The sequence below is a fragment of the Melospiza georgiana genome, chromosome 7 (assembly GCF_028018845.1).
Source record: "Melospiza georgiana isolate bMelGeo1 chromosome 7, bMelGeo1.pri, whole genome shotgun sequence".
In the NCBI taxonomy this organism is placed as follows: domain Eukaryota; kingdom Metazoa; phylum Chordata; class Aves; order Passeriformes; family Passerellidae; genus Melospiza; species Melospiza georgiana.
Window position 1 is genome coordinate 36,928,773 of NC_080436.1, and position 26,358 is coordinate 36,955,130.

Below are 26,358 nucleotides of genomic sequence, written 5' to 3' on the forward strand. Positions count from 1 at the left end.
CTCCGTGTCGGCTGTGAAGTTGGTCCTGTGATGCAGCAAACGGGTTTCTAGCAGGAAATAGAGCATGGAGGCAAATGAGCAAGTTCAAACATAGGATCTGATCTAGATTCATTTGCTTGGTTGCTAATTTTTGTAACGCATGACAGTAGTGAGGTGAATGACCTGTCAGCGAGCAAAAGCAGCGAGAAGCGGGAATGAGTTATCGTTCGGAGTTAAGCGTGAAACTGAGATCCTGTTCCCTCCCTCGATAAAAGCAGCTTTCCAAATAGCATGGATATCAGTGCTCCTTCTTTGTTAAGTGAGGGGTTTGATAAATATTCACCTATTTCAGTATTTCTCACCACTTTGTTTAGCTATGGTGTGTTTCTGTGCTTACAGCCTGTGGGTTTGCATTTCAATAAGAGATGAAATGGTATAATTGAATTTCTCAACACCTAAAAACTCTCAGCAATTTTTTCTTCTTTTATTTCTCAAGTTCTGGCAGTATCTAATTTATGGCTTAATTCTTCGTAAGGTCATTCTCTAAGTGAGTGACTTCCAGTTAATCTCAGACATTATGAGCTTGGCTGTGATAGAGAATCAGTTCATCTGTTCTCAGAAAGAAAAGAGTGAGTTGTGGGGATTGTTGGCAATATGAGTTTAGCTGAAAGCTAGGTACAATTTCTTACCAAGTTATTATTTTTCCCTCATTATTTCAAGGTAATCTGGCTGTGTTTTTACTAATACAGCCAAGTTGAAAAAAAAATTGTTTCTCTTTCCTGGTGCTGTGTTCTCCAAGTAGGTATATAAGGTTACTAGTGTGGGTTTGCTCCTAATAATGAAGGAACCAATAGGTGGTGGGGGGTTTTTGTAATTATTTTTTGGTTTTTTCCCCCTCTAATTCCTTGATGAGGTATTGTCTCCTCTCAGTTGGGCTGGAAGGTGCAGCTTTCTTTTGCTGTTACCCTTACAAATGACAGCTAACTTTGTTGCTTGTGGTTCTGCTGTTAATTTACATGCAGCTCTTACTGACTGTCACTAACATATCTTTTGTTCCCTGAAATATTCACTCTGTGAATAAATATAACTTTTCTGCTATTTTTTGCTCGGGCTGATTTGCTCATTTCACTCTTGTGACTGCAAACAGCTCAAGCACTCAGATTCTGCACGTTGCCTATTGCTTAATGAAGTACCTTGCTGAATCAGGGCTACCGTGTTCCAGCAGATGAAAGGGAAGCACATAAGAAGCTCTACTGCCAGGTTCTGCTTTGAATGTTTTTCTTTTAATCAATTTTTAGACTTATTAGCATAGCGGATCACGGTTTTCGCGAAACAAATAAAAGCTTCAAGTCTGATTCTTGAAAGCGTTGGGAAATGTTAATGTAATTGGTTCTGTTTATAGTTCAAACTCACTTACATGTCTCTGCTCATAGACACGAGTAATAGAGTCAGCTCTCCCAGCTCTGGTTTAATGAGTTACTACTCCAAATCTCTGGGAAGTAGCTTATGGGTTTCCTTTGTCAGAACCAAGAATCTGATAGCATTCTTAATTATCTTGGTGGCACCAGAAGAGTGCAAGGGTTAGGTCATGGATTATAAGACAGGGAAACATAACACTTGTAGAAACTCAGGTCTTAAATTCCAGTTTCCTTAAGACTTTCTCTTTTGCCTCACAGTTTAATGTCCACGTTACTGGCTGGATGTTGCTCTCGAGTTGTCCTGTGGTGCTGAGTTTGGGGAGAGTGATAATGCACCCAGAATTTCTGACAGCTTGGTGAGGAGGGCAAGGAACATGTGGCTCAGGGGCCTGTGGGGAGATGCCCTGGTTATTACCCTCATGGGTCTGCGGTTTGGGTTGCTGGATGACCACGAGTCTCTTGGCACACCATCCACAGTGCTCGAATTGATGTGCAAAGGTGACACGTTGGACAAGGAGGCCATGATGTGTTTTAAGCCACTCAATTTGCTTGCCGTGTGTACTGTGTGTATTTATTAATAACAAGTCATGTAGTAAAAATAATGGCGTTGAAGGGATTCAGATAAATATGGCCTTGTGATTGTGGCACAGAAGACCTGAACCCCAAATTCCCAGCCATTCCCGGCCTTGACAATTTTGTGGATTTTTAGCTTCCCTTATTTAGACCCCAAAGTTCTTGAATGAGCTGTTACCCCAAATCCACATTCTCCTGTACTGCACCATCCAAAAGCTTGCTACAGAAAAGAATAGAATATCAGGCTTTCAAACACAGAATATTTAGAAAAGAGAGAGAGAGTCTGCCAAATTTCCCTAAATCCACTTCCCAATTCCCCTCAAGGATAGCAGGAAATTACTTGTTATCAGTGGGTAATTCAACCACAAACGTTATTGATTACCCAGCCTCAATCTTTACAGTCTTGATGGCCAAATATTTTGCAATCATTCTCTCTATTTAAAACTAGAAGGTGGATTTTTATTTTGGAAAAGTGGAGTTTTTCAGATTTTCTGCATGCCACATCACATTGTGATGTGCCCCTCCAGATTGTCCAGTGTGATAGCCAGAAGCTTGACTGACAGATGTCAAAGTGTAAATCATGTTCTAATACATGAGAAACGCCTACATGGTTAAAAAAATATCCCATACTTGCAAAACCTGTTTATTTAAAATAATTTATTTGCTTTTAATATTTGGTGTTTGGTATATGCACATCAGAAACTCAGACGTAGAGAGATGGTATGCGATTCATGTGTTGTTTTCCTAATTTCACTCTAATTTTTTAAATTACAGAATTTATCTAAATAGGCTCTCTTGCTTGTGAGCTACATAGTCAAACGTTTCTGTAGTTTTTCACCCAATGACCTCTGGCTGACCAAAATCAGTTATTGTAAGAAATTCCCTAAGTTGTGACCTATATTCCCCCTTCCTAGAAAAGCTCCCCTTAGACACCTATTGTGAAGAGATATTAAATATTTTGGTTATGTGATATTTTTAAATAACATTTTGAGTAACCTGCTGTCATTACTACAGTATCACATAGAGCAGCTGATAAATTTAAAGGCCAGTGCAGTTCCAGTGCTGTCAGTGCAGTTCCAGAATGTCCAAATAAAAAATCCAAGGATCCTCCAACGCTTGAAAACTGGTCTGAGGCTATCACAATGAATTGGAGACATAAAAAGATTTTTTTTTTTTCAAAGTACAAGAATCTGTAATTTCAAAAGTTCGGTGATATTATGCTTTGAAATAATATCTGTATTGTGATACTGCTTATTACTTAATATAAGATCATTCCCAGATGGAATAAATATTAGAACTGGGTCAGAGAGGTTCATAGCCTACTCGTTTTTTGGAAACTCCATTGATACCCCATCCCTGGAAGTGTTCAAGGCCAGGCTGGATGGAGCTCTGAGCAACCTGCTCTAGTGGAAGGTGTCCCTGTTTATAGCAGGGGTTTGGAACAGAGTGATTCTAATCTCCCTTCAAACCCAGACCATACGAGGATTTTGTATTTTGAAATATCCATATTTTTCTATACTGAGTAAAGTCCTGTATTACCTATAAAAGCTTTCTAACGAGTTACTCATAAAAGCTTTCTAACTTGATAAACTAAACTTTAGTTAGGTTAAAAAATTCATCCATCTTTGTCTTAAGTCTCAGCAGCATCATTTTTATGAAAGAACTAAATAACTTATTAAAATAGAAATCTTTCCAGTTGTTGTAGTTGGACTTGATAGTTTCCTTGAACGGATGCAATAGCCTTCTTCAAAACATTTTTCATCCTGCTTAGCTTTTCCTGGTAGCTACATACAAATAAAGGTGGAAGGGGGCAAACCCAAGATGTTCTGTGTGGTTTGCTCCCTGCATGCAAGGGGAGATAATAACCAGAATATTTTCCTGCCTGCCCCACTCAGGAACTTGGCACAGTTGGTGGAGTGCATCTACAGATCATGGACCAACTTTGATATTGTACTTTGTTATAAAGCAATAGCTGGCATGGCCGTGGCACAGCAGGATGTTGCACTTTCCCTTCAGCAGACCTGTTTCTATAGAAAGGAACCTCCTGTTCTTGCCCCAGGCCACAAATCCCTCTCCTGGAGAGACAGTGCCTTGGATCTCCAGCAGTAGGAGGAATCTTGTGTTTCTGTACTGGCTTTTGGCAAGTTAGTAAAATTACATATGCAGCTATTTTGGAGAATGACCGCATGTTCTACATGCTCAGTACACAGGTTCTTAGTCACCAGGAAAAAAAAAAAAAAAAGAAAAAAAAAAGAAAAAAAGGGAAAAGAAACTATCAGAATGAAAAGGAAATGGTAAATAAACAATGAAAATCCCATTCAGTAGTGCTGTTTCATCTCTAAGAGATGCTTTATTCAACAGCAGGTAGCAATCCCCACCAGAAACATCTGCTATCAGAGGATTTGCAGGTACACTTTTGTTCACTGCTCACTGAATTTGTGTCGGTATTATAATTCAGCAGGTTTCTGCTTTTCACACAGACCAGGATTAGCGCTGACTTGGGCTGGAGGGCATTCAAGCTGCTGTTCTTCTGTTGGCTATATTTCTCTGTAAACATCTAATTGTTTCAAAAAGTGATGTACAGTATGCAAAAACCTGAATTCAATGCAAATAAGCCTGTGCAGCTCTAAACTTACCAGGTGTTCTCATTAGTGTAAGTAGACAAGGAACGATTCTTGAAAGTTTTACAAACACTTATAATCACAGCCAAATACGTTACTGTAAGTATAAAGACACCTTTAGCAACATCTCTTTTTCCTTATTGTGCAATCTCAGCATTCATTAATAGGAGATATGTGCCAGTAAATGAAATACTAAGAGCCAGCACTGGCTTCTTTTTGCAAATAATGTAGCTGTGAAATGCTCTGCTGCTGATGAATAAATTTTTGGCTAAAATAAGAGTCAACAAAATGAAATCTTTACACCCAGCACATATATATTTTAAATATATATCTTCGCCTGCACTGAAAGCAGAGCATTCATTCTCCCTTTGATATTTTTGTTTGTTACAAGGACTTATCACGTTGAGTCTCACTCACATACATCATAAAGTGTTATAACATGCATATAAAATTGGACAGGAGAACCATTCATCACTAGGTATTGTCCAGCTGGTAAAGCTAAGAAAGACAGGACTTCTCTGAGAAACCATTGCCAATATCTCTGTGTGTGGCTGTGTAATGTATGGCTTCAGATTGCAAAGGCAATAACAGTAAAATATTACCCCAAGGAGAAAAGTAGCTTGCAGTGGGTATTCATGCACTGCCTTCAGTCTTCATCCATGGACAAAATGTGCAATTGTCTATTCCCTGACTTCCCACTATGCACAGACACGACTGAATTGTGTCTTAATTATTATCTCTTGCTTTTGCCACTTGTGGGGGTATTTCTTTCTCGCTCCCCCAGCCTGGTGACTCCCATCTCCTGTGATTTGGCTGCAAGGCTGTCAGAATTCCCCATGTCCTGCTCGGCGGCGTGGGGCTGGAGCAGAGGGCAGCACGGGCAGGGGGCACATGGCAGGCTGCACACACGTGGCTGCCGTCCAGGAGGATCGTCTGCTGCCTGTCTCACACTGCCCTTCCTGCTCTCTTTATCCTCTGAAGGAAACCCCTGATCCCTGGGTTCCACCTGTCTCTCCCAGGGCATGTTAGCAGTGTATGGGATCAGCAGGAAATACTTCCCAGGATGTTCCCTGGATGTTTAGCAGAGGTTGTTTGCTCTTTCTTACCTTTCCCTTTGTTCAAACGTCATGGGCTTTCTTCTCACACTCCTCCAAGGCAGCAAAAAAACAGACCTGGACTGGTGGATGGAGGGACAAGTTGTTCCTTGAAATCAGTGACAGCATCCCAATATCCCTGCACCTTTCTTTCCCTCCAGAGAAGCTCTTGGATCCCCAGTCCAAGCTCCATTTCCAACCCAAGAAGGAGTTTTGGTCTCTCAGGGCTTAATGAGCTTCAATTGAGACCTCCTCTTGGTTCAATATTTACCTTACAAGTGATAAAAATCAGTTCTTCTGAATCTGAGATTCATCCTGGCCAGAAAGGAAAGGAAAAATTTTGTCTCATAGTGCACAGAGATGATTCTCACCTAGTTAGTATTAATGCAATTTTTCAAGACAAACTGGCATGTCATATGAGTTTATGGCATAGAAGAAGGGAAACTTCAGGTTCAAAAATTTGTCCTTCTTAACCATCACAGAGTTCATTATTTTACTGCTGAATTATGTTGAAGAATTCAATCCTAGGAATTTACCATGAAAAAAATCATTTAATCTCCACTGGTACAATATAGTTCTATTGTAAAATTTATTGTTTCTTGTAAGTTTCATCCCCAAATCTGAGACATCTCAATCCATTTTGGAGCCATTGATGTGTGTAATGCCAGCCTCAGTTTATTTTCACTAAGAAGCACCTCGTTACATATGAGGAGGTTGCATTGACTTGATGACCCCACAAAGGTTCCCACAAAGAGAGTGGATGTGCAAAGCAGTCACACCACAAGGCAACACAGCTTAGGACATAACCTATAAACATCTGGCAGTATTCAGTCTCACAAGTTGTAATATTGCAGAAGTTGTGAAAACACAGGATCTGTTTGTTGCCTCTTTGCAATCCTTGGTTTTCACAGTCATTTTTACAGAATCAGGAAAAAGCAGGGTAATTAAAACATAAGGTTCAACATCTTTAGATATGTAGAACACTTTCTGTTGCCTAAAACAAATATTCCCAAAGAAAGTATAAAACATTTTTCTGACTTGCAAAGTTTTTGCAGTCTATCATTTAAATTACTTAAATAAAGGGAGCTTTACTGCTCCCAAAAGCTGAGAATATAACACCCGCCATGCATATTAGCTTGATCTTTTTGACAGACCAGAAAAGTGTTTGTGTGTGCCAATTAAAACAAAAATGGATCCCTAGTGGCTTGTTCCTCACACAACTTCTGAAGACTGCTATCATTGTATGCCGGGGTAACCCTGGATAAGGCGGCTCTCCAAAGTAAACAAACTTTTCAAAACTTTCATGACAGATGGGGGTTACAAATGCATTTTAATAAGAGAGTTGCCAAAGCAACTTTTTTGCAATCAGCATATATTTACTTAACATCTAGCAACATTGGGAACACAAGGCAGATACTTTCTCACCAAATTTTTTAACAAATATCATTTTTTTTGAAAGATTGGTTGAAGACCTTTTCTCTCAAGCTGATATTTGCCCATCACTTCAATGTTAACTTTGCTCGACATCCAAAGGACTGCGAGATGGGTGAAGCCAGACTGTAATATGAGACAGACAATCTGCTTGATAATGAAATTTCTTTGGTAGTCATAAACATCTTAGAGTCCTTTAAGTAATTTAACTATCAGCATAACCATGACTACCTCTGTTTGATAGGCTGGCTCATGGAATGGATACATGATGCTGTACCAGTATAACACAGCTCAAGACTGAGCCTTTTGTTTCCTTTTGTTGCCATTTTTTAATATTAGACCCAGCTCACTATGGTACAGCACAGAGAGATATTTTATTTATCCTCTCGGCTGCTTACTCATTCAGCATAAACATGGCCAAGAGACTGGATTATCTGTGAGAAAGAATTTAAGATCAACTTCCAGAAATGCAGTTAGACTTCTGAAATGTTTTTAGAAACTTGCATGGCTCTGTCCCAGTTTAACTGAAATCCAGTTAATTGAACAACTAAGGAGCACAGTGTCTCCCAATTTAAATTAATTCTACTTTTACTGGGGGTGTGGACAGAGGAGTGTGCAGGGTTTGCGTATGTATTCTCAAGTTTTATTATATTGTAATGATTTTTTAAAATTAATATTTAGAGACAGATATACTTTCTTTTTTTTTTATTTTATTTTTTTTCCTTTCTTTTTGGCTCTTTTCACAACCTCCCTGGCCCAGCCCCGGTGGCTGCCATGCAGATGGTAAATGGGGTGTCCTGCATTGCATGGATAGACCCCATTCCATTAGGAAAACAGAGAGAAAAATCCAGATTTCTCTTCATTGTGGGGAATCAGGTTGATTAACACAATCAGAAAAAACCCCACCACTTTTTGAGCGAGCAAGGTGAGATGAAGGGAGCAGTGGGAAGGGGGGAAGAGTGTTAACTTTGGAGCTAGAAATGCTCCAGCAACTCACATTTCCTTTTTTTCCTACACATATCAAGGGCAGCAATCCCAATGCACAGTGCAACAAGAGGAACACATTTTATTGAATTTCTGCACACAGAGGTATCTGTCAATCCAAGTTTAAATCACTTAGTGTTCACCACAAGCTGTGTGAGTCCCAGGTGGCATAAAAATTTCTGTTTTCTGCACTGAATCTTGCACTGGATTAGCAACTGCTGAAGTTTCCACGGTCCAAAAGCATCCAATAATCCAACACTGAACCGTTGGAGTCGGTTATATGAAGCCTCACCTCGATAGTCCAGCAATTTTTCTGGATGTCCCAGTTTCAGGGGGAGTTGAGCATTGGCTTGTTTCAGTATTTGGCTGAATTAAGAACTGTGACATGGATTTTTGGTGTTCATACTTGAGCTATACATACACTTTCCTGGCTGCTCACTTTCTTCTTTTTTCCTTGTTGCACAGTACAGACTAAAATTTTTGCTGTGTTTCTCCTTCCCCACAGAATTCTTCACTTCCTGTATTAAGGTTTGTTCTTGGCATTGTCTAAAAATAGTTAATCACTGCAAATAATAGTTGTGGCCACCAGAGATGCATAAGTACACTTTGAAGTGGGCGAATCAATAGGACGGTTTTGGATTTTTGTTTTGCTGTGTGAGTTTATCACCCTTTCCCGTATCTCCATAGAGTGTCTATCAGTAGGATTTCTGAAATTGCCTCCATCCTTGTTCTGCAGCTAAAATAAATGCAAGAACATCTGTAGAAGTGTATACTGGTAAAGAACTAGAGGGATACCAGGAATGAGATGTTTTTCGCAGTGGTGCCATCGTCCCCAGACCAAACTTTGCAGGAAAACCGTGGACAGAAGACACTGATCTTCTTCTATGGCTGTTTTCCATTGGCATGGATATACTGTGAAAGGAAAGTCTGTGACACAAGCTCTGAAAGGTGATCTGTAAGGGTTTGGAAGTCCTGGCACAGCAGTATATCCCAGAGCACAACCTAGCACAGGAAAAATACATAATTTGTAAATATTTAAAAACCATTGATTCTGGGTAGCCTCCAAGGTATATTTGTATATTATAAAATGGTAATGGCATTAATTAGACACAGTGTCCTGTATTTTGTGGAGCTAAAAGGGTACACTTCTGTTTAATAACACAGGATCTTGTTGAACACCACCTTGGTGCATCATTATGGTGACACGCAAAAGAAGCTCAACCCTCCATTTGCAGCTCTGTAAGGTGACAAGAGAAACCCTTAATAAGCCACAAATAGAATATCAGGAAGTGTTTCACACCTGCCTCCCTCCCCACTTCCCACACAGTGTTGGCAGCCCAGCAGTGCACTGAATTTAGCACACATTTACCTGTGGTGAGCCGATATCTTCTGAGGATCAATGCTTAGCAGCAGGGCTGAGCTACAGCTCCCTGCAAAACTGCCATGTGAGTTGATTCAGGCTTTGAAGTCTTTTTTTTTTTGCCTTGGTGCTGTAGAGAGAAAGAAGGAATTGAGGCACCCTGTGTCCCCTGTCCCCATCCTGAAGGGCATGGCAAACCAGAGGGTTAATGCCAGTTGTCAGTCCTCGAGGGTGTTTATTGCTGACAGCAGCAGCAGCATTCTGCCTGGTAAGGTAGTGCTAATTCTGGACTGTAGCCTTTGCAAAAAATGATGGCACAGAGAGAGAGGGATTTCGGGAGGTATTTAAATAAGTGAAGTACCTGGCACAATGGAGTCTGGCAGCTCTGGATAGAGCACTTAATTTTCTTTTTTTTTTCCCCCCCTCAGATTTGTCTTTCATTTGTTTCCCCAGCCCCTCTGTTTATTTCAGCAGTGCCTGACACAGGGATGGTGTGTTAACAGGCCTTAATATTGAACAATTTCTGCTTGTTGTTAGTTATACATCATTTAGGGCTGTGATCATAAATTGTTCAATCACAAGGTTTAGTCAAAACCAGCATTCTTTACTGATGTCTTTTCCCAGGGGTGTTGAAAATTTGATTGTTCAAAGTGCAAATATGGTTTAGCAATCCTTTCCAAGAGTAATTTATCAGAAATCCTAAGGAGGTAATATATAAAAGTGGGATAGAAAACCTGCACATTAAATGGGATTTACCAGCCAAAGCCTTTGGAACTGCTTGCCTGTGAATGACTGGAATGGAGCAGAACAAAGTCAATTACTGACTGTAATTAAGGAGTGGATGCATTTAAACTGTAGAGAGCAGTAGCAGTCTTCTTGAAACTGTCTTGTTACTCTGAAGATTAGTCTGAGGAAAGAAAGAAAAGGACTTGAACTATATCTTACAGAAAGTATATTTTAAATGAATTCTCTTCCCTCCATTCTATGATCTGTTTTTACAGATTTGCTCATAAAACACTGATAATATATGATTATCAAAATAACACATTCAAGACAAAGAAACTTTCAACATGTATTTTGCTTTGGTCTTGTTAGCAATGGAGTATCTCTTTTGCATATCATACAGTGCAAATATTTATGCAGTGCTGAATACTTGTATTTTAATAAAGCCTGAATTTACTGAACGGAAGGCTGAACTATGTTGTGTCCTTTTTAAGCCTTCAAAATACAGTAAATCTAATTACATATGTTGCTCTTACTTTGAAAATGTTATTCCATTTTATAATTTTAATAATGATTTGTTTATACTGGGAGAGAGGCATTAGATTGAATTGTTGCCTGTGTTTAGTCTAATTCATATCTGCATGTATACATTAATAAATTGTGCTATCATATCATACATTTTGAACCCAAATGGAGGTCAGCTCTTTTCTGCTGCTCACCTTAAGCTGCACTTGGACTTTTTATTTCCTTTTGGTGAAGAGAGGGGTGAGTGTGCAAATAGTGATTAACGTTATGGTCCTGGAGTAATGAGGGAATTAAGATTTCCCTAATGAACAACTCATTCTGGTGCTTGGGGAGCAGTGGGGTGGCTGGAGCTGGCCCCAATGGGTGCGGAGGGGATGGGGTGAACATCTGCAGCCCTGCAGCCCCCACCAGGGGAGCGTTCCCACATTCCCAGCAGCGCTCCCACAGGATGTCTCCGCTGGAGCTGCGCTGACGGGATTTTCCTTAATGCTGATGACTTTGGAAACCTTCCTTGCAGGCATTTCCTCAATAAAGGGAGGGTTATAGGACAATTAATGTGACATTAGGCTGTTGTTTTTTTGGTTTGGGTTTTCTTCTCCCTGGTATTATTTCAGTTTTGAGGGAGATGCTGGGAGTACCCAGGCTGGTGAGGATCTGCTGTTTCTTTTTAGCTTCACTAAAAACTCTTGACATGGGGGAGATGCAGGAAAGAGTAGCACTTCAGGTCAATGTATTTACATAAACAAACTGTGCCAGGTCATAACAGCTTTGCTTTTTCCCAGAGCTGGTCAGAAGGAAATCCCTATTTGGTGCTAAATAATCCATGTTCCAGTGAACATTCCAGCATTCAGACTAAACCTGCATCCCCAACACACCAAGACCCAAATGTTCCATTTCCACGCGTGGATATCACCAAATTTTGCACAAGCAGCTTTTAACAGCAGTGAAATAAGAATAAAACTTTGGTTCCAGAGCTGGCAGGAGCTGAGCTGTCTTATAGCAGGGGCAGAATGAGCTCCTGCCCCTTCCAAAAGTGCTGGTGATGCAGCCCTTGGTTGACTTGTCTGCAAACAAAGATGTTGTGCCCAGGTGATGCTCCATGGCCGGGGGCACCAGGAATCTGTGGAATAATCCTGGGACAAAGCACTGCACAGGTCTGGGCCTCAGTTTTGCCATCTGTGAAATGGTTGCTCCAACCTGTTGTGTGAAATACCTAGAGATTTCCTCTGGTGAAATATATATATATATATATATATATATGCACGTAAAATAAAAAATTATGTATCATTATTATCCCAGTGGTTTACAGAAGTTCAGGCCAACAGCGTATACATACATATTTCCACCAAATATTAGGTTAGGCAGTGAAACAGCATTATCAGGGGATTGAATATTCTTTTGATAAATATTCCCAGTGAGTGGGTCAAAAATGTAAATCGACTTCTATTCAGACAAACTGGGGATTTTTTTTTTTCATGATAAATGGGCTCCTAATTACTCTGCTGCAGCCATCTTTGATGATAATTTCTTTTTTTAATGTGAAAGAGTGGCATTATCAATTTCACCAAAATGTTTGGAAATGGGGAATCATAGGTAAATAATAAATGTGCAAATTCAAGAATGGAGGTAGCAGACACAAAAACCAATATTAGTAAAACAGAAATGGAAACTACAAATGGCAGGAAATAATTTTCCTGATGCATTCAGTTCTTTTCAGGGTGCTTTGATTTCCTTTGAACTGTGTCTCGTTACACCGAGTTTCCTGGCTTTTCTTAACTTTTGTCACACACCCGTTATTTCTGCACTATTTGTGTTCTGTGGTTGCATTGCTGAGACAATATCTCGTTTGTTTTGACATATTCAAAACAGTTTTCAGACAGAGGTTCAGAACTCCTCGGTAACTCGGCGCTCCAGCAGACAAATCTCAGTGAAAAGAACAAGCATTTGTGGGGGGAACGGGAGGGAAAATCAAGGAAAATCATCTGCCTGGTGTGTGCTTTACTCACCTGTGTGTGCCCATGCCCTCCCCAGATCACCACAGTGTCAGGAAATGAGTTCCTCTTCCAGTCGGATATCGACTTTCTCATATTGGATTGGTTCCACGCTATCAAAAATGCAATTGACAGATTGGTATGTATTTGTTTTGGCTGTTACCTTTATTAATTAAGATGTAGCAATTTCAACTTCATTTGCTCAGGCATCTCTACAGGTTTTTAGGCAGTCAGCAGCTAGCTAGACGTTCCTTTCTCTGAAGGATATAAAAATATGTATGCAAATCTACAAAAAAATGTCAGATAAACAAGGTTGTTGCACAAAAATGTCATTTGATTCTTGCCTCGAAACGGAACGCTACATTTATTTCTCTGAAATAACAAGGACGCTGGCTTGCTGAGGGTTGTAAAAGCACACAAGCACTTAATAACTAATGAATTTTTGCATTTTCTGTTTATGCAGCCTACAGTATATAATCTTCAATAGAACTATTAATACATTTGAGCCTTTTATGAATTTTTGTATTACTTATTCACAAGAATAACGCTAGCAAATAATATTCCTTTGTAACTGATTGCTGGTATTCTCCCAGGAAGGCTGGGGGTTTTCTACTAGAAGTAAGCAGGGTTGCATTTTATTAAAACAGTTTTTAATTACCAAACCAGCTTCAGCTGTAGCTTTTTCTTTCTTTTTTGCCACTCTCAGTACAAATTCCAAACATCTTCCTCCTATCCCTGCCTGATCCAAGAACATTTTCTTTTTTTTTTTAATTTTTTTCTTTTTTTGAGGGCACTGACTTTCCTTGTTCACTGCAGAATCTGTTGGGAGAAAAATATCCCCATTTCTTGCATTTTTCAGAGCTTTTCAGTGCAGTGGAATCTGCAGCCTCTTTGAAAGGGTTAATTTGAACGCAGCTACTGTTTCCTTAAAGAGCTACAAACATTCTATTACCCTGAGGCTATAATCAGCCAAGGAAAGTTTGATCTGATGATGTATGTCTTCATATTGTGCATTTCATTGGGTGTGTGAGGATATTGATATCCAACTAAAGATTTTGGGGTGGAGTTTTCCACGGAGACTCGGGGGAGAAAAAAAAAAAATGTTTTTTGGCATGTTACTCAACTAAACATCTAATAAACCTGATTTTATATATATATATGTATTTTTTTTAGTGTAGCCGAATAATATTGTGGCATGAGCAGCCCTGAGCATCCACAGCAGCAGCAGCTGGTGGGGCACGAGTGGTCCACGGGTGGCTGGTGGTGGCCAAGGTCCGAGTGCGCAGGACAGGATGTCCCCACTCGTGGCCACTCCATCCCTGCCAGCTCTGCCACTCCTGGAGCTCTGAGCGGGTGTGGAAAGCACAGCCTGGCAGCTCTCCAGCCTCTTGGGATGGCTGAGTCTCACCTGACCAAATGCCGTGGGAGGAGACGTGGCTCCAGCCGAAGCAGCGTCGCCTTTTTTTCGTTCTTTTTGGGGTTTTTTTTTTTTTTTGCTTTTTCTTTCCCCCTGCTCGTTTTCACGTTGTCTGCCAGTAAATTAGAATAATGGAAAAGCCCCCCGACTACTTCTTAAGCTTAAACCAGCAGAATTCAACCCCAAATTTGCAATGATGTTTGAAGTAATTGTGTTTGCAAGAATATTTACTGTAACTATCTAAAACAGAAAAGCAATTTAAACAGTCTTCCTCTTTGCCAGCATTTGAAAGTAGCCTGCAATGTGGAAATAATTTTGGTCCCTAAAGCCTAAAGAAGCAGGCCTTTTGTTTTCCTCACTTAAATGGGAATTTATCTCAGAAATTAGGATCAGTCTGTCAGGGCCATAAAAGCTTTGCCATATGACAAATTTTGCATTACACTTTCCTTAAATTATATACTCCCTGCACACTTGCTCTGTGTGTGTCTGTTAGCTTCTGTACTGGCATTCCAGAATCTCTTGCTTCATTCTTACAAATAATAATTTTATTAAAAGCATACACATATGTATATACATATATATATATTCTTTTCCCAGCCAAAAGAACAGAGAATTACATCGAGAAATTTGGAGTTCAAACTCAGAAGATCCTCCAGCATCGAATTACTGAATAACTTAGACACTGAATCCAAAGAGCCAAAGCCTGAACACAGAAAATCTTTAAGTAAGGCTTTTTTCTTTCCTCATTTTTCTTTCCTTTTTTTTTTTCTTTCCTTTTTAAATAACTATGCCATTACAGGACAAGATAATTTTTATTACATACAGAATGTAAGGAAGATCACTGAGAATTTTAAAGCTGAATATGTTCTGCACTGATATACATAACTTGCATTTAAGTAAAGACAGTTACTAGCTCCACACTTTTAAAGGGTGACACTCTCTCCTAAGCAAAATAAATTTGTTTAGGAGCAAAGACATTTATTTAAGCCATTTATTTTTTAAAATAAGCAACATGAGCCCTACGTTAATGGTCTGTTGCAGTTGCTTTGTTTCCATTTTGGTAAAATACCTCAAATTGCCAGAGTAATTTTGTCTGTTGTGTATTTATACACTGAATTGCTGAAGGAATTGACATATCCTTTGCAGCCAACAATCAGTGATGTATCTATAATTTTATAGAAGATAAATTCCAGGGTTTGGGCGTTGATTGTTTGTCAGTGTGATTAGAAAAGAAAGTGATCTAAAACCAGCAGGGCTGTGCTTCACTCCTCTGAAAAAGCTCTCCCAGTTTGTGCCGAGATGCTCGTGAGATCGTGGGCAGCAGGAGCTGCTGCTGGCCCTGAATCCCTCACCCAACATTTTTTTTTTTTTTAACTTCAGCCTCTCCCCCGAATTTTTGTTTTCCTCCTTTGTTTGGCGGGAGATTCGCATCCTGCTGGCGGTGACAGCCCCAGACTGGCAGGCTGGTTCGAAGTGCCTTTGGGTACCAAAGGGCTCTGTAGGAATTTGCCTGCGCGCAAATTCAGTGCAGGATCAAAGCCTGAGATGTTAAGAAAAGGGCTGCCTTAAAAAAGACCCAACGTAGCTATTTTTAATGATAATTATCCACACAATCATAAATATATGCACACATGTGTGCGCGTACACACAAATAGAGACTCATTAAATAGTCACTTTTTGCAGACCACAGGATTTTGGGGTTTGTTTTCTTATTATCTTGAAGATGTTTCTTTTTTTTTTTTTTAAGGGTTTTGTGGTTTTGTTGTTTTTTGGGTTTTTTTTCTTTGTGTTATAAAATATAAAGTAGCCTGAACGTGGCTTGTGAAAAATTGTCCCAATATCTTTGCACTGGTGCTACGTTGCATTTCTCAGAGGAAGAAAAATAAGACTGAGAACACAGTGAGTTCTGAGGGTCTGATTCTGCTCTTATTGTAGCTAATAGCAAAATGCCCATAAACTGTCTCAGCACTCAGGGAATTTTTATTTATTTATTTAGACTTCTCACATATCTTTAAACGATAATTTGTCAGACAAAACAGCAAAAGTGACTATGAGCAGTGACAGAGACTTAGTCTATGTTTCTTTTCAAACCTTAGAGAATCCTGAATAACCTCCGTTTTGTTAAAGGCTATTTAAACTATTAAAAAAATGTGAAAATATCTGCTGTGAAATCTCACTGAATCGAAGCTTGCATTTAAATACCGTAGATTGGATTGCTTCTAAAATATGTATTCAGAACTTTTTTTTTTTTTGGCCCCTTGAGATCAAGCAATTATGTGGAATTAGAAAAATCATATTATTCACTTACTTATTAGTAGTCTGAGCACAAACTGTATTGTCAGTTTTCTGCCTTTGGCTTTCTGTGCCCTTAATGTTCACACAAGTATCGTAGCCAGAATTATCGGCAGCTAGAGCCAAAATTGCTTTAAAAAGGCATGAGAACTGGTAATGACACATTGTTAGCAGTTAACAGGTGGTCGTTTCATTGTCCAGTTTGACTGCAGAGCACAAAGATATGTGCAATATCTGCAAGTGTATTTATAAAGTTCTTGCAAAGTTTAACGATTTTATAATTTTATAGTGCTTTTACGTTATTGACTATTGCCAGTGCCAAATCCAAACAAAGGAGATTTTTTAATGACGCCTTAGAACTCCTCCAGTTTAACAAAGAAGATGAGCAACTGATGTTTTAGCAGCCCACCCCCTCCCACTTTAATAACCTTTAATGAAATATTCAGACAGCTCAGATTCATTTGAATTTACCTTATCTACATTGTAGAGGTTGCAAAAATATCCTTGATACTGCTGCATCATTGCTTTTTTTATTTTTTTTTTTTTTATTTTCAGCAGTACAAGTATATAAAGGACAGGTACCAAAGCATTTCAGTAATTTACTCTTTAATTTAAAACTGGGGAGACTGTCCCTAGAGATTTAGTAGCAGGAATTTGGTTTTTATGTCTAATCCTAATTGCTTCTGCTTGCACTACAAGGACAAATGGTAATTCTCTGTTATGCTTTTTGAGCTGTAGACACTGCTTTCATTGAAAATTGGGCTCAAACTGCCAGGCTCAATTTCCAAAGTTCAGAGAGTGGCTGTTCTCTTGGTCATGCAGCTTTTCAGTGGCTTCTCATCCAGTTTGGTTTCAACTCCTGTTCTAATTGAAGTTTTCTTGAGCTATGAAGAAACCAAGAATGGCCTTGGGGAGTGTTACAAAAATATGAAAAACTGTGATCTTGTTCTCAAATACATGGAAAGAGATGACTTTTTATTTTATGATGTCAGCTATTTCACTGATATAATTTCTGCAGCTGATGCTGGTCAGAAATAACACGGTTTTCACCCCAGCAGCCTCCTCCATTGGAAGAAGGGCACATTTTGTGCAAGAAGATTGCCTTGCAGCACCACTTCTTTCAGTGCAGAGAAGTGTTGTTCTAAACAGATAATTTTAAAAATTAGTGTCAAACTTCATAATTTCCAAGTAATTTAGTTATTATTTAGACCATAGGGGTGTTTTGGGTTTGTTTGGGGTTTTATTTTGGTTTTTTTGTAAGGTTATCAAAAACCGCTCCTAATTAGTACCAATTTTTACTGGATTCACTGGTAGGTGGTCTGCTATGTTAATTTTTAAATTTTTAAGTCCCAGGGAACCAGGCACCTGGATTACTCTGCAAGTAGAGATGCTGTTGTGGTGTATGGAAATTAGGGAAACAATCTGGGACATAGTGAAAGGGTCTGTGCACCACAAGGTGCAATTTCCAGGAATTGTTCTTCTCTCCCAACCCCAAGGGACCTTACTGTGTGTCAGGACATCTCTTGTGTTTTGGGCACTGAAACCAAGTGGATGCTCTCAGCTAAGCTCTGCCCTTCTTTTCCCGCCCATGCACCCATCCTGTGGTTTGCATCCTCTGGGCCGTTTGTGGCCCTCATCTGGGAATTCTGTCCCCCCAGGAGTGACCTCTTGTGGAAGAGCCTGGGCTGGAGTTGCTATTGATTGTCGGAGGGGATCAATTCCCCTCCTGCTCCCCCTCTCCAGGATGGAAACAAACAGCTCTGCAGCAGGAAGAGTGCCCTTTGGCTACCGTATCAATCTGAGGGCTGCTCTTGTCAAAATGCACAATCACAAGCTTGATAATGCAATCCATTCCCAAAGCACTATATTTCCAACCTGTTCTCCATCATTTCCTTATGGCGTCACATTTACTCAGTTCATCACATTCTTATTAATATTTTAGGTTTCCTTGAAAGTGATGGAATTCTATTTTTATTACAAAAGCAACAAGAATAAATACTAATTGTTGTCAGTTATTTCCTTATGTAGTGGGAACAGTAATCTGTTCCTCAGCTTTAGGTTGCCAAAGCAAAATAATGAAATATTTTAGACATTTAAAAAAAAAATCTGTGATATTAGATAAATGCAATTTGATCTCCTTGTTTGCCACATAAAAGCTGGAACTGCCTGAATTGATAAGATTGAATTGCATTATTTTTATTGTTTCTACTCGCATATTTTTTTCCTTATCTTCAAGAACGCTTTACTGGAAACCCGGTGGTTAGTCATGCAGCCTGGAAAAATCGCCTCCATGTTTGAATTCTGGCTGGAGGTGCCACAACTCCAGCATTAAAAAAATTAAAATATATATATATGTGTGGAAAAGAACATCTTGGTGAGTTGTGGCAGCGTTGTTTGCTATTCATGGGCATCTCAGTGTCTCACTAAGAGCAGTCAGAGACCCCAGGCGTCACTGTGCCAGACACAATGTGATCCCAAAGTAAGACAATTCCAGCTCTCAGCCCCAGTAAGGACAAGCTGCAACAGGTGGGAAAAAGTGGACAAAGGCAGGGGGTGGAAGGAAAAGTTGACAGCAAAGCCAACATGTCATGCATATTAAAGAGCAGGCTTGGGATTCCTTTCCGCTCTCCATAAGGATCAGGGTCTCAGCCCCAGCACCCTGGCCACCAGCCAACTCAAATAATGATACTTTCCTTACCTAAATTCCTCTTGGACTCTCAACAGGGAGGGATAGGTCTTTAAGTCCAAAAGGGTGATGCTTTACTCTTGGGATGCCACAGCCTTTGCATGCTTCCCTGGGGAATGGCCTTGTGGCAGTGTCTGGGAATATACCTCCTAGCATCTTTTAAATCAAGGGGAAAACCCCCAAAACTTCTTAATTTCAGTTTGCCTCCATAGGTATTTGCTACAAAGTCATCTGGGCATTGAAGTCTGCTTTAGTTTCTTAAAAGACAGTTAAATTCAGCAGTTTATAGTCCTTGGGATTGAACCATGGACTGTGTGATTTAAAATTGCCCAGAATTGCTTTTTCTTTTTTTCATTCACTTTTCTTCAAAAGGCTGAATTTTGAAACTTGAGCATGGTGTGTATTTATCCCTCGTTAATTACTAAAGCATCTGGAATCCTTTCTGAAGGGAGTTTGTTAGATAACCAAGTCTGCACAATGAGTGTGAGGGGAAATAGCAGCAGAAACCCACTTTGGTCATTTAATGGACATGGTGGAAGAAATGGGGAATTTGGTGGAGCTTGAAAATTCCCTGGCTTCACATGCTCCACTTGGTCCTTCCCTGGCTAAATCTTCCTCCAAGGACTTGTTTGAGGGTTTAGGGTTGTTGAACTAGGAATTCCCACAGGACTGGGAATTTCTGTGGCAAAGACCTCCTGTCTGAGGCTGTTGTTCCTCTGAGGAGGGAAAGGATAGGCACCAGGGCATGAACACATGGATTTGCACGGTTTTGGGTAATAACAGAAGGGTAAAAAAAAAATTATTTCTTGAAAACATCGTTATACATCCTAGAAAAAGGCACTGCAATTACAGGCAGTGCTGAGAGGAGCCTGTGGGAGTTTTCTGTTTTCCTCTCTAACACATGAAGGGGATGAAGGTTGGGAGACCATGTCTTGGGATGTAGAGAGAAGTTCTATTAGCCCAGCCAAGCTCATCGAGGGCTGGATTCTGTGGTAGCTCATGTAGTCCTTTATCCCCACAGAGTCACCTCTTTGAAAAGGAGTTTTATTAACAGGTTACTGGTGGAGTCACAATCCCTGGAAGTGATCCCAAAGGTGTGGATATGGCCCTTGAGGACATGGTTTGGTGGTGACCATGATGGTGGCACTGGGCTGGCTGCTGGACTCGATGATCTCAGAGGTCTTTTCCAATCTTCGTGATTCTAATTAGAACCACAGAAGTTGGAAATCACTCCATTTCTTTGTTATTTCTGATGAGGTCTGAATTCTTTCCCCTTCCTGGCCCATTTATTTCAGCTAAATGTGAAGTTCAAAGCCAAATGATCTTAGTTAGGGACTATTATTATATTACAATGTTAGCGTTATGTATAGGTCAGTTTTATTACTTTTAATAAAGCCAAGAAACATAAAGCAATAATGTATATTAGTGCAGCATTACCAATGGCAACAATTAAAACAGGAAGCAAAATGAAAACTAGCTGCAAATATGCAGTTTCCTACTGCAATGTTAATTTTGTCACTCTGCATCTTGTATGTTTGCGGCATTTATTTTTATTGCATCAAGAGGAATGCACTCAGCTTCAGGCACTAAAAAAAAGCAGGAAAAGAAAATGCAACATGCTGGGTTTGCAGAGTGGAATCACTCATCTGGACTACAGGGACTAAACATTTTTTCACATATTTGTAGTCTTATGTTTCTCTGCTACATTAAGTATAGGTATGCTCTCTTCCTAAAGCTTAGGAAAATACTGATTCAGCAACAAAGAAGTAATAATATTGGCATGTGGGAAACAAAACATGCCAAATTGAGAAACAAATTGTGTCACTTGTACTGATAATAGAAGATTATGTTGCACTCAAAATCACAACTGGCTGTGACTAGTACTAAAAAAATTACATTTTTTCCTGAATTTGAATATCCTGTTTCCATCAATTATAATATAATGTTTCCTTAATCCTTTGTTTTATTTCTACTTCACTCTCCAAAATCCTTCCAGAGTTTACTATTTGGGTTGAAAAAGCATATTTTTAAATTGGGCATATCCAACTTCCATATAAACATTTGGCAGGGAAACCCATGCATGTTCACTTAATTCATTTTTATTGAACCAAGTCCAGATTTTTAGCCAGGAAAAAGTTAGATATTAATCATATCTGAGCAGGATCATTAAATTTTCCTTTACGTACTAGAACAGCAGGGTCATTATAGAACCATGAGAAGTTAGCTCACTTATTAATCTTTACAATTACATAAAAGTGATCATTTTTATAGTATTTAAGAGTAGCTCTAACCCATTATGTGAAGAGTATGTGGGAATATTATAATATAATATAATGTATTATTATAGATGTGACCTGTGACTCATTGGTCTGCTCACTGACACACAACTCCCTGGAAAAGTTATCTGTTTGAGCTTGGATAATCTTTAATTGTTTCACACTTCTTGTGCTCATTTATGGGGCATACTAGTAAATACAGAGCTAGTCACTGAGTTATTAATTACCTCATTATTACTTAATTATCGCCATTGCATACTTCATTTTTATGGGGAATTATGTCATAAAAGAAGGTATTTTATGCTGCCCACCACAGTTAAGTATGAATGACAGTGATAGCTAATGTAGGATTGAGTTAGTTAAAGAAAATCAATCAGAAATCCTCACTATAGATTACTATCCAGTTTCTTCTGCCTTTTCCAGCTAGCACTCCTCATCCTTGACTTTGAAACCCAACAGTTTAAACTCGGTTCTTGTTTCAGTGGACTAATCCCCTTTCATAAATCATGTTCAAGTGCTGAAATAATTTGCACATCGTTTAAAGAGTATTTGCTTTGAAACATTCACCTCAAGCCCTTTTGTATATCCTTTCTCTCTAAAGATTTGTAGTATTTGTTTTGTTCTCTGAGGTATAAAAGACCTGGGTAAACTTTATTCCTGTTGTTTCAAGATTAGTGAAACAAAATGCATATTTATTCAACTGGGACTGAAAGGAGCTTTAGTAAAGACGATCATACATACGACCCAGGGGAATGTTATAATACAAAATGTCTGTCTTAAAATCTCTTCAGGTTTGTTCAAAACACTACTGAAGGACTTAATTTTAAAGAAAGAAAAGGAAAAGGTTACAAATCCATATTTCTTCTTTGTTCCAAAGAAGAGAGAGACACCATGTATTTTTCTTAACAAAATAAACTCCTGCATGTGCACTCTAGATGGGTTTGATATGGAGACAAGTAGAGACTGGGTATCATGATTGATTTAAGTCTTTTCTTCTGAATCACAGATACTGACACAGCCCTTAAGACAACTACATTTTGGGAAAATTGCAGTGGGTTTTTTTTTTTGTTTTTTTTTTTTTTTTAGAAAAAGCAATCACAAACAAATAATGAGATTTGAGGCATTATTGGAGCCAAGCAGTTGGGATTTTTTCCATGCACTAGAAGTGAGGTAGAGTCCTGCAATGAGGAATCTGCTCTGACTCTGCCACTTCCAAGCCTAACTACCCAACGTTTCTTCCACTGCTTTGGTCTCTCAGTTCCATAAGCAGTCGATCTTCCTTTACACTATGTAGCAAAACTAAGGTTTGATGTAGATTGTACAAAATGCTGCAATTTTTATAGTTGAAAGCAGCCCACTATGCAGACAGCTATCTCTGCTCGACCTTCCATCACCGTGTGTCGGTAGATCTCCAGTTTTTGCATCTCCATAACTTTTCCTCCACGGGGAAGGAATAAGAGGCTGACAACAGATAACACCTAAATAGATGGAGGCGTTCTCGCTGCAACAGGGAATATTTTAGACTGCAGTCTTTGCAGGGAGGTCAGAACTAGAGCAAGTGAGCAGGACTTGCTGAACTTTGTTATTCAGGATAAGCCAGTCCAGTCCATCACTCCTCTAAACATAATTTTGAACCTTTCATGATATTTATTGAAATACATACCCCTATTGGAAGGTTGTAGCCAGAAAAATGATTCTTGCACTCTACTGTATCCTGAGGTTTCACTATTATTTCTAACTAATCTAGATGCAATCCTCATGGTATTTTGGGAGGAATGTGATAGAAATAAGGAGGTTTTTAGGTTATAAAAGTCTAAATTAAGCTCAGTTTGAGAGACTGTACGTCAGGCTCTAGACAGGAATACCTACTTTCCAGACTCACCTTTTTCCCTGTTAAGTGGTGAAATCACTTATATATTTGGACCTTCTACCTAGAAGGTTCTATTTAATTTAAATTGCGACAGCAAATCCCAAATATTTAAACAACAACTTAATGGTACTCCCTGCTGGACAGGGCATATTATTGGAATTTAAAAGGGCTGTGTTTTGTAGGGTCTCCTCTTTGCTCCACCAGCTGCCTGCTGACGAACCGGGTAAACAGATCCAGCCTGAAAGCCAAAGGTTGGAACATCACTGAAGGGTTAAATGCTGTATTGTTTCTCAATTAAGTAAAAGGTTCCAACTAGCTGGCTTTAAATATTGATGCTGAAGAGAGAGCTATGACATATGAGCAGCTCCCCTCACCACCGAGGATATTTGGCTCCATTTAATTAATTCCATTGGCCATTGTCTTAAGTGCGCCCAGGATTCACCCAAGAGGAATTCACTTGCGTTGCTGTTATTGAAAAGTGTAACACAGCATTATCTGCCTCAGACAGACTTTTTGTAGCATTGAATCAATTCCCCAGCCCTTGAAAACAACTACCTCATTTGATTCCTTTCATAATTAATGAAATTCAGTAGTAATGCTTTTGCCCCTCAGCTCAGGCTGGAAAATTGTTCCAAAACTTCAGTTTTCAAGCTGAAAGCACTCTAATTTTCAGCCTAAATGGACTTGTGGTGCAATTGTGATCTTGTGGCAACATTTAGCCTGCTCCTCATTTGCAGCAGTTCTGCCTCAGGTGTACCACCCCCTGCTTGGGCTGATAACTAGGCCAGCCAAGATTTTGTAGTCTTTCCTACGATAGGGTGCTGCTTTTCTTTTTCTGATCATCTCAAAGAACTCTTTTCTGAATCTCTTTCCCTTTCAGTCAGTGTTTTTTGCATTGGTATTCAAGTTTAGGTCTTCCCACAGACTTGGAAACCAGAATTCAGTCTCTCATGTGGAAATGGTTCACCTGATACAGTGTAGGAATTGTATTTATATCTTTCATTGCCGCTTTTTTAGACATTAAAAGTAAACAACCAGGACAGGTAGATTTTGCTGTCCTTTAATCTCTTGCATCCAGTGCATTCATTATGAAAACTAAGGAGCAAACTTGCCTTAAGGCTTTTCATAGCACATAAAATATGTGCCTACATGTGATAACAGCTTTTGTAATTAATTTTTAAGGTGTTCAATTTAAACAAAGAAGTAACATTCTCATAAAACTGAGCAACTCTTTGCAAACAACACATTTAAAATACATAAAATTAAAACATTTAAAATACCCCAGTGCTAATACATTTGAAAAAAAAACCCTTTGGAGACAAAAAAGGATTTTAATGTACTTATCCTGAAATTCATGAAGAGACTTGGTACAGAACACAAGAATAATTTTAAAAGTATACAGGTATGAAACCCTACTAGAGAAAGCTTTACAGTTAATATATTTTGCAATGACATAGTGACAGTACATTTTATAATCACTTTTGCTGAGGAAGGTTATTCTTCAATCCAAGGACTCAGGGCCCAAGGGAAGGTGGCCAGATGTGGGCAGGGCAGAACAGGAGGGCAGCCAGATGCACATTGGATCATTTACCAATTAACAGAATTTGGGGCATAAACTTATAAATCAGGGAAAGACAGCCTTTGTCTTGGTGGGTTTCTATAAGGAAAGATTTATTCAAGGTGTGGGAACTCATGCTCCACATCACTTCATGCTCACTCTTTCTAGGACAGCATAGCTGTCACCTATTCAGAAAAGGCCTTTTTATTTTATTTCTCTCAGGAGTCAGCTGGCTCCTGAGCAGCACAGGTTTTTCCTTGATAAATGATACTAGAAGAACCAGAAAGGTGACTGAAGATGAAGCAGTTCAGGTGATGACCTCAAAATCACTGTCTGACTGTCTTATATCCAAGCCATAGATGGATTCACTTAAGCCAAACGTTGTCTCATTTCTATGGTTTCCTAGAAGTTCAGAAGTTCCTGCAAAGATAATCTTTGTGTGTATATATATTTGTGTGAAAACACATGCAATAACCTCTTTCCTTTCTATTTAAAATGAAAGATGATAATTTTAGAGTGCTATAATGCTCCTACCTTCCTATCTTCTTTTGAAAGTATTTGAGTTGATGTGTTTGAAAATCAAAAGATAGCACTAAAAATTAATGAATAAATAATGAAAACACTGTAACACCTGGATTATTATACTGTGTTATCTGATCACTCAATATGATGGATCAAGGGTAGCACTGATATTAAGGCACAATTACAAGCAGTGGAATACTTGATTTATTGTTTTAACTTTGCTCTTAATGCAAGGCACACAGTCATTTGCGAACTGGTAATTGATGTCTGGTTTAAAATATCTTTTTTTTTTTTGGCACCTGGTGGTTTGAATTAGGAGTTCAAATATGACAGAAGCAATTTTTTTCTGTTTTCACAGGTAGTTGTAGGGATGGAGGCAGAAAAAAACATGAGGGAGAGGCTTAGGAAAAGAGGATGATTGAAACATGGTGACATGGAGAAAGGGAAAGAAAGGACCCTGAAACACTGAAGTTTGCTGCTTGTCGTGTCGGAATTTGGTTTCTTTTGGGGTACTGTAGCAGATATTGCCTGCTGAGTGAGAAACTGGCAGGCAAGGCAGAGCAGCAGTCTCCTCTTTTCGAATAGAGCTTCTTAAAAATTGTTTGTATTTAGAGAATGTGAGAATGGAGAGGATCCATTAGAATTATACCTTCTGTTATCAATAACCCACAAGGAGAATGCTGTTTGAAAGCATGTCTTTTAACTGGTGAGTTGTAACCCAGAAAGCTAAATTAGCAGAATTCACCTTTTCCAAACAATTGTTTATTTGGAATTCATTTGTAGCTGTCCCTACTCAAGTTACAGGTCATACACAGTAATAAAGCTTTCTAATTCTGTGACAGAATATTCATAATGTCTTTAAAATGCTCAGCTGGATAATGGTCCCCAGGATCTGGACAGCAAGACTTCAAAAGGCAGAGTCCTCTGATCTCCAGTTTCCTTATTCTCTGTAAGCTTGGAAGGTTTCAGCTATCAAGTTTTATTGGTTGATAGTCTAATTGCATTTGTATTATCTTTCCCCTTAATATTATTTTCTTT

At 39.1% G+C, this 26,358-nt stretch overlaps 1 protein-coding gene across 1 annotated transcript in view; it reads left to right on the forward strand.

Annotated features, from left to right (window-relative positions):
- ARHGAP15 (Rho GTPase activating protein 15) overlaps positions 1–26,358 on the forward strand; it is a 302,799-nt gene that overhangs the window by 134,170 nt on the left and 142,271 nt on the right. Inside the window, exons 6-7 of the mRNA XM_058028007.1 lie at positions 12,740–12,838; positions 14,714–14,840. Of these exons, the coding sequence (XP_057883990.1) occupies positions 12,740–12,838; positions 14,714–14,840 (226 nt within the window). The remainder of the gene's footprint in view (positions 1–12,739; positions 12,839–14,713; positions 14,841–26,358) is intronic.